Source organism: Apaloderma vittatum, unplaced genomic scaffold, assembly GCF_000703405.1.
Source record: "Apaloderma vittatum isolate BGI_N311 unplaced genomic scaffold, ASM70340v1 scaffold6360, whole genome shotgun sequence".
In the NCBI taxonomy this organism is placed as follows: Eukaryota; Metazoa; Chordata; class Aves; order Trogoniformes; family Trogonidae; genus Apaloderma; species Apaloderma vittatum.
This window is the reverse complement of record NW_009696072.1, coordinates 27,355-36,795: the sequence shown is the minus strand read 5'-3', so window position 1 is coordinate 36,795 and position 9,441 is coordinate 27,355. Positions and strand designations below refer to the sequence as shown.

The 9,441-nt window shown below is 38.0% G+C and overlaps 1 protein-coding gene across 1 annotated transcript in view; it reads left to right on the top strand.

The window, feature by feature from the left end:
• Positions 1-30: 30 nt before the first annotated feature.
• LOC104276862 (thyrotropin receptor-like) overlaps positions 31-9,441 on the top strand; it is a gene marked incomplete at its 5' end in the record, with an annotated part of 35,526 nt that continues 26,115 nt past the window's right edge. Inside the window, one exon of the mRNA XM_009873320.1 lies at positions 31-116. Coding sequence (XP_009871622.1) covers positions 31-116 — 86 coding nt within the window. The remainder of the gene's footprint in view (positions 117-9,441) is intronic.

Sequence of the window (9,441 nt, the reverse complement as noted above, 5' to 3'; positions counted from 1 at the left end):
CAGGGCACAGAGAGGTGTCCTTCAGCCTTCTGCGAGTGTTCCGACTGGGATGACTACAAAATCACTTGCAGGGACATCCACTTCATTCCCAGCCTGCCGGAGGACACCCAGACCCTGTGAGTACATCGCGGTGCCTTAGGGGAGACCCTAGCCGGCTGTGCGGGCTGGCACCTCGCAAGCAGGAGGGGCACCGTGAGATGAGGTGAGGGGGGGATTGCTGCACTCTACCGGGGCAGTTCGGACAGGGGGAAGAGGAATGTGCGCACTCTGTCAGGGAGATGCAGGAAAAGTGACTCTCAAACCTTGTGGAGATGTGAAGAGATGATTGGCCGTTGGGCCTTAAAAGTTTTGGGTAGGATCTGGGAAAATTAGGCACCGGACTGTTGGTGGGCAGCCGAGCAGAAGGCTGGGTTTTGTGTGGCATCTGTGTACGGGGAGAGGGGAAGGAAGGATAGATCAAACACCATTTTGTAATTAAAAAAATAATAGGACCTGGATGTTCCGCCTCACAAACAGTTCCACAAAAGCTTCTGTGCACTTTCAGCTTCTTGGCAAAAGCCTGACAAAAAGAATTGATGGGAACTGAGAATCCCAATATATCATCTGGGAAAAAAAATACTTCAGATAAACCAAAGTGTGGAATATGGGATAGAACCGCAAATTTGGAGCTTGCCAAAGTGATAGAGCAGTTAAAGTACCTAAATCTAAGTGTGAACTACCATTATAGACACCATAAAGTATCTTGTCTGGCTTCCTGCTGCCAGTCCAGAAGAGTGTCCTGCACCGTATCTGCCACCCCCACAGACATATATCAGATAAATGCTGCAGGAAAACTGAAATGGCACCAGTCAGCTATAACTAAGCAGCTGAATCACTCCTGACTTCTACTTTGTCTCATAAGGTACAAAATGTTTCCAGCCTTCCAGTAGGTTACTTTCTGATAAAATAACTCAAACTCAGTTAACTTAATTGCAAGATGAAACAATAACAGGTTGATTGATTTATGTCTTGATAATGACTCATGACTTTATTTGAAAATATGAGCCATGAAGTTATTTGAACTTCTACTGATGGACTTCTCAGGACTTTTTAACACGTGGAAGTAAAGCCTTAGCATATCGACCACTTACCTGACACGACAGAGAAAAAACCATTTATGTTATTTCCGTCACTTATACATGCCTTTATTTTTTTTATTACACTGCATTATTTCAGTTGTTAAGATTTAAAATTACACAGGGTTTTATTTGTTTATTATACTTTTGTATATGCAGTTTATTTAGTTTGAAATTGCAGTAATGTTACTATAGGTAACATGGTATATTCTTTGAGATCTACTATGATAAGTTAGAAAATAAAGAAGTGTCAGTTTATAGGAGAAATACGCCTTCATACAGGCATTTAAAATAGTTAATAGAAACAATGAGATCACATAATGGAACTGGACGTTTTCCTTGAAAAATGCTGGTATGATGGCTGAGAAGTACCTCTACATAGAGCTTCACAAATAAAGCACTTTGGCAGATGGAGTTCTAGTGTTTTAAACCCCTGTTGTAATGGGGGCTCTAAGATCACAAGCCACTGTTTTTAAAAGACCAAAGCACCTAGTGAAAATCTTATTTTCATAGAAAAAGTAATTAACAAAAACAATCGAGAAATATATTTCTGTTTACTTTGGGTGTATTTTAATCATCTGTACTGACAGGGAGGAACCACAGCAAACCTCTCAAGAAGTGTGCTCCCTACCCTACTTATAAGACGTGAAAAAATTCCAAGTAATAACAATTATGATTTTATACTGAATGGTAGAAAAGGTAGAGCATGCGGTCTGTAGTCTGTTTTATTTGAAAAATCTCTAAGGAAATAAGGAAAACAGAGCTCTTTTCACATCCAAAAAAAATACCATTTTTTACTTTCAGTTTACCATTTTCTCTCTGGGTAAGGTATATATATTTTCCTTCTGTGTTACAATTTGAGTTGCTGAAGTCTGATGGACTGTATATAATTCTGTAGTCCCTTGCTCTCAGCCAATGACTTAATCTTTCTTTCCCTCCATATATTAAAGGGGAGTCATAACAGTTACTTGCACCTGGTTTTCATTCAGAGTATGTTCAGATTCATCAGACTGACATACTTGCACATGGAGGATAAAATAATACAAAGAGTTTTCCTGAGAGCTTGTAAGGTGCATGCTCCTGCTTCCATCCTGTTTTGCATCCTTCTGCCTTACAACCAGCAATCGACCTGAATTAAAGACAAAAGATTCCAAAATAATGGAAGTTTCTGTTAACCTTAAGAACAAATGAACACTTCTCTGAAGTATGTAGCTGTGCATGTCTGTATATTATATGTTGAAACCTCCTACAATTTTCCCCAAATCCAGCAACTTTGTCACTTTAAGGAAAAGGTTCCTTCTTGGTGGTTATGTGTAAACCTCAAGATTGCCAATTTTAAAACTTTCCTATGCAGCTCTTCAGTTTTGTAGGGTTTGTAAAGCTGAGAGACTGGCAAGCCTAGGAACACTTTGCCGGCTTTTGGAGATGATGAGCTCTTTTTAGTGCACAAGATCTTGAAACTCCAATTAAAGTTTCATTGTGATTATTCAGTTGGGACTGTTCTTATTTTTTATCCCACTTTAAAAGAATGGTGCAAACCCTTTTTTTTTTACAAGCCATGCTTTTAAGAAACTGCTAAAAAAGTTTGTTTCCAAACTCTTTCAGTGGAAAAATGTCATGAACTTCAGCCAGGAAAGTGTGTTTGTTTTAAACAATTTTTAATGTATTCGTCCAAATATAGTTAATGCAGGTGCTTATCCAGAATACCGAAGTGCAGAGATGCTGTTCTTGGAGATGCTTATTTTTCAGTACAAGATTTTTCTTTCTTGTCTTTTTCTGTGGAGTAAACAGAATAAGCAGGAGGAGAAAGGTTTTGTGTATTACAAGCAAGTCTTTTGTTGGCTGAAGTTAAGAATTATATAGTCCTGTCTCTTTCCACACAGCTGACACCCTGGCCTGGTCTGCTGCCACTTTACCCCTGCCTCGCCCTCCTTTGCTTCTGCCTCTGCCTGTCCTTCACTCCTCCGTTGGGCTGAGGCAGTAGCACTACGTGCAGAGTACTGAGGGAATCCCTGTCCCAAGCCCTGCAACATCTGGCACTGCAACCTCCTCTGCCTTTGGTGGAATGTGCCAGGGGAGATCCTGGCCTTTCAGTTCAAGCAGATCCACTGGGAAGTAGGAGTTAATGAGTGTGAAGAATTATTTACTCTTACAGATCACCAAAACTCCAGTGAACCTTTCCCCAAAGATATAATTGCATTACAATGCTTGGTTATTGTAATATTGTAATACCTTGCTTGGCATCATTATGATGAAATACCCAGATGGTATCACTATCCCAGCATCATCTCAGTGCAGTTCCCAATGTTTTTCATTTTATGAATCTGGTGTTAGTTGCTTTTAATTCTTTTTCCTTTGGCAGTAAAACTAATAAAGTTTTCCTTCTTGTTTATTTGTGCTTTACATTACCTGCATTCACTTAGTAAAATAACTTTAGCTCCCCTTTCCATCCCCAATATCCTCAATACCCTTGCATAAGTTTTCCACCTCTTAAAAGCCATAGCAAATCAACCTATGGTTCTCACCTAATGCAGTATCCTGTCTCCATGATTCTTCTCTTAATTTTCATAGTTATTTGCTTATAGAAGTCATATGTGGTACTCTCCATGAACAGCATTTCAGCTTTCAATTATTTTTACCTGCAGGAAGTTTCTAAACTTGCTGTGGTTTTGTCATTGTCATAACCCTCAAAGGATCGTTAATCTGTTTCTTGAGTTTCATGTTTGTGCCTCATTTGGTTGCCTTCCGAGCCCATTTCAACATGCATAATATCCTTTGGCAAGCTTAATAGAAGTTGCAAGAACTCATTTTTGTTGCTGTTGTGGAAAATGCCATATTGTCCTCCCGTCACCAGCTGCGTATACAGCATTTTCAGCTCCATGTGATGTCCCTTTAGCCTGCTGACAATATTCTCGTCTCTTCCTTATATCTTCTGTAGCAAGCCAACAGTAGTGTCCCGTGTTACATCCCATAAATATTACTCAAAGCGTCTCATCTGCTGCCTAAAACATATATCTATACATATACATACATATAGGTATGTATCACTGGAAAGAAGGCAGCATCTCCTGGGTTCAGAGCTGTGTGAGTGCTGAATGATTATTCCCTGCAGAATGGGTAATGGCTGAGCCCTTTCTGGCTTTTTTTCGTTTGTTTTTTTTTTTTTCTCTTTCAGAAGGATTGCTAATAAGGTTTCTATCCTGTAACCAAGCGCTACTTTCACACCACCATAATCAAATTTGATTGAAATTGGACAAGGAGTTAAGGGAGAACAGTGGAATTGGTAGAAAAACAGGCACCAAAATGGTATAGTCTTTCAGAATTTGCTCTTTACCTGCGATATTAAGCTACAAGTCTGCATCTGCTCCAGAACACTGGCTGTAGGTAGGACACTGCTTTTTGACAAGTGCAAGGAATCTCACTTTTCAGAGTCAAGGAGCACTGATGTCTGTCACATTTACTCTGTTGGTAAGGGGGAGCACATGGATACCAGGATGCAGTGAATCAGCTGGTCTGTTTAGTTCCCAGTTTAGTTAGGTCTGTTGCCAGCTTTTAATAAAATAGATTTGGAAACAGTGAGACATATTTTACACATGTGGATATTTAGAACTAGCAATGATAGGTCAAATATTCATGAACTCTTACTGGGACTTGAAAGTTTTACCTGTAGTAACTGCATCACTGGCATCCACATTTTTTTTTATGCTTAATGGGTAGTTTAGAGCATTTTGAGTTCACAGAAGCTACAAGTAAAACTGAAGGAGATGATACCTCTACTTAATATTGAAAATAATTAAAGTGATTTAAAATATTTTCCTCTAAATCTTAGTCTTAGGAATTGCCTTAAGTTCAGAGATATTCTGACTTCAGTTAATTCTATTAGGATCATTTTATAGACTTCATTACTTCAGAATTAAGTATGGAGCCTCACAAATACATCTTACAAATAACCTTGCAACATAAGCATGTAATTATTATCCCTATTTTAATAATGAATTACCAAGTGTCTTTAAGAACAGGAAAAACATTAACATGGTTAAATAGAGAGTTGAACAAAGGTTTTAGGGCATCCTTCAGAAAATGGATGTCATGCTCAAGTGAGGAAGTCTTTGGAAACGTGAAGTAACACAGTACAAAAAATATTTTGAAGAGCAAGGAGAAAAAAATAATATTTTGAAGAGCAAGGAGAAAAAAAAGGTGGTAACAAACTTAATTTTCAGAATACAGGGAATTAATCAAATGACTTTTCCTTGGAACTATTACATTGAACAGTCTTGATGTAGACTGCTCCTACTTTCTTTTAATCTGGGTGTTAAACTAAGCTGCACATATATATGCTGTGATCTTCATGACTGAGCTGCCATCAGTACAGGCCGTTTTTATATCCTGCCATTTCTCCTCATCAGCCTGCCACCAGCTAATATAGGTAGCTGAGAAGACACAAATCTTACTGTACCCTCTGAGTGACCCTAATTGCCTTCAGATTTAGCAAGAATTATACAGATCCATTGCAGGAAGACTAGCTTCATAGAGGTTGGTAACACAGCTTCTTGCTCATATATTTTAGAAACTGGCCTTGTAAGATCTCATTGAGATATAATTTTAATTACATTGTAAAAAAATATTTGGGTTGCAAATGGCTTATGATCTACTACCATTTAGCTGTAGCTAAAAGAGTGTGCTTGCTTTTTAACAACTGTTTAAGTGTAACTCATTCTCTATGAAGAGTCAGATGGTAGAATATAATAAAATGCTAGGTGTTCATTTGTCAACTTCATTTGTTTCCCCTTCTTAGTAAGTTGCCTATATAGAGGCATAGATTTGAAGGCCAGGGGGACTCATGGGAACATCTAGTCTGGCACTCTGGATGCTAAAAAGCACAGAACTTCCCATGGGTATGGTTAATTAGAGCTCCTTCTCCTTTTTTGTTTTTTTGAGAAAAGTCATATATTGCTGGTTTAAAAATAATATTAAAAGGAGTCATATTAAAAGGAATACCATGCGACTGTTAACAATTTGTTCAAATGCTTAATCATGCTTGCTGTTTGTCATTGTGGCTACTGATGTGTGGTACAAAGTAGGTATTGAATTTATGCATTTTGAGTTGCCACTCTTGAGTAAATTGCCACTCTGCATTGACTCTGAGAAATTCTGGCTTCTAATTTGGATCCTCTGAACTGCACATAAGCAAAGCGACAGAACTATCTTGGAGTAAATGATCAGGATAAATGCTTTCTCACACAAGGTGAAATCTGGGCAGCTAAAGCTCTGCGCCACTAGATTCTGTTGGATCTTTATCTGTCAAATGAAAGAGCTCAGCATTCTCACCAAGCCCATGTTTTCACAAAACCAATGTAAAGACCTGCTCCTGAGTACAAATTATGAGCTCCAAACCTGTCATTATGAACACATATATCCCTGTATGGTTTTGCCCCTGTCTTGTTTACATGCACTGACACCAAATTTCATTTACCATTTAATATTCCAGCCTCTCAGTTCTGTAAGAGCTTTCTGAAATTCTTCACAGTCAGCTCTTAGCGTTACTACCCTAATCACTTCCTAGCGTGAGTGAACATTGTAACCTTACTGTTCACCCCTCTTTCCAGGTAATTTATGAATGGAACTTTATGGAACTATGGAACTTTATTTACTCTCCTCCTTTGCTTTCCATTTTTAACCAGTAATTTATCTGGAGTGTATTTATAAAAATTGTCACAATCTTGGAAATGAAATAGATATTTTTTTCCCTTAAGAGAAAACTAAATTTTCCTTGTATATTGAAGTGTCTCCCTCAGGAGGAGATAATTGCACAAACTTGTTTTTAGTTATGTAAAATCCTTACATAAACATTTATACATGTTGGAAAAAAACAGTGAAAGTATTTCTTGAGCAAGATCTAAGTGAAGATACAAATAAACGTATTACCTTAGAAACTGCTGAATGTGCTCTCTTTGATGAGCCTCAAAACTCCGATCTATTTACTTGTATATTATCAGCCTTATCACAGTAGTGCAGTGCCATGTTCACTGTCCTTGTCAATTTATCCGAGATTCTAAACCTGAAAGCGATGTACAGTCTGAAATACTAGCTGGTACACCATTGCTTTTGTTACTGTTAATAAAAATGTCATGGATGCTGACCAGGTTTCCCTACCAGCATTTGTTAGTTTCCTTCGTCCTTCACTGAGGATTGTAGACAATCTGACAGTCAGAATAATAATTAAACAAAACCTCAGTGAAAGGCTGCTGCCGGACTTGTAGTACTGTTCTGGATCCCCTTTTCAAAGAGGTTACATATTGAATATCCTTTTGCATACCAGTTGCGCTTCTATCTGTATTTAACTTGCATTGTCATCACCATAAGTCAACTCCAGCTCATTCCTTACATTCCTCAAACAGAAAAAGTCAAGTAGATTACATTAATTATTTCATTCATTGGCTCTATTACTGTAACTTGTAGACCAAAACCCTGTAACTGTCGGCACTGTACAAGGACAGGACATAGATGGCTCTTGCCTCCAAAAGTATTGTAGGACTGCAGATACAGACAAACATGGGCATCTGTAAGGCAGTAGAAAGCTGTATATTTACATATACAATATATGCACATCTGGAATCGGGTTGTATTTTTTCTCCCTAAGGTAGACCTCTGCTGCTATTGTAATTTATAAATGAAGACATTTAAGCTAAGCAAATGTGAAATCAAAATTACTGTTGTGTTTGTTTCCATTAGAAATTCAAGCAGTTTTGAAGTAACTTCCTGTATAGTTTTATTTCCAGTTCTTTGGTGAATCTTAATAGTATTATTAGTATTTATAATAGTATTATAAATATTTCTTTGTATTTCTGCTTTTAATATTTGTCATACGTACAAAAATTTAGGTTTCAGAGATCTTTCTGAAGTGACTGTTTATAAAGGCCTCTGAGGTTTTTTAAGCCTGTTTCTGTCACATATGAGACTGTCTCACAAAACCAGCTTTTTTTTGTTCAAATAGAACAGCAAGGAACTTGTTAATTTACATTCAAAATTTAAAGACAATTATTCACTAGAGCATGGTGTTCTATAGTCTCCGCTCAGCTAGTCAGATTCCAATCAATTTCCCTCCTTATTCACAAATAAGCATACAAAGATTTTTGTAAAGGGACATGGTTCAAGTGGTCTGTCTGCAGACAGGACTTACTGAAACATTTTCACAGTCTGGGAGAATGGTCTGTACTGCAACAGCTTTATAATCCATATGTTTGATTCATATAGAAATCAATAAAATTAACAAAAAAAAAGGAGAAAAAGTGCTGTAATCATATGAAAATGGCAAGAAAGAAAGGCTAGGCAGAAAAAGAAGACATCATTTTGGTGGAAAGGGTGAATATTGTCTTATGGATCAGTGGTAGCAATTTTTGTTCCTGACCACCAGAAAAAAAGTTAATGCTGTTGCTCAGAGTTGTGATTTTGCAGTCAGTAGAGATACACCATATTAAGAGCAAACCTCTTCTTCTGGTTACACAAATTTCAAAACTGCCATCAGGACTGTCTCAGCCTCAGTGCATGCGATCATGTTCAGATATGACAAAACATTGTAATGGAGACAGCTTCTGCAAAGTCCTTGTATACTTTTTTCTCTGTAACTGAATTTACCCACCAAGAAGGAATAGAATATTTAACTAATAGCTCTGTTAAGTGCAAGACTTGAATTTTTTTAACCTTTGTTCACTCTCTTGTGGTGACAGAGACTTCCCCTTTTCCCAATTTTCATCAGTCCTTGTGGAGGAAGGGAGAGGAATTTCACCACTCAGAGAGGTTCTGCAGGAAAATTATATTTCATATAGTCCTAGTTTATATTACTACTTGTGGAAACTGCCTAAATAAATAGGTAAGGAGAATACTGCCTTTTTTAACTTGGAGCATCTTAAACTCTTTTCTGGGGAATTTTCTGAATAATGGATCTGAGTTGAAAGGGGCTTACTTCATAAGTTCCTGAGGGATGCCTGTTTAACTCGCATCTGGAGTGTCCTGGAGCATAAAAACTTAACAATTATTGCAATTGCACCAGGTCTTAAAGAAAGCTCCATCTCACCCAACGTCCTGTCCTGAACACTGACCAAAAGCAGATACCCCCAGCACAGGGTATGAATAGTCTTATACACAGGGATCAAATTAGGAGAGCCAAAGCTCTGCTGGAGCTGAGACTAGCAAGAGATCTGGAGGGTAACAAGAGGGACTTTGGTAAGTGCCTGGTGAGCAAAAGGAAAACCAAGGAAACTGTGGGCCCACCACTCAGGGGGCAAGGGACCTAGTGACAAAGGACATGGAAAAGGCATTAATGCTT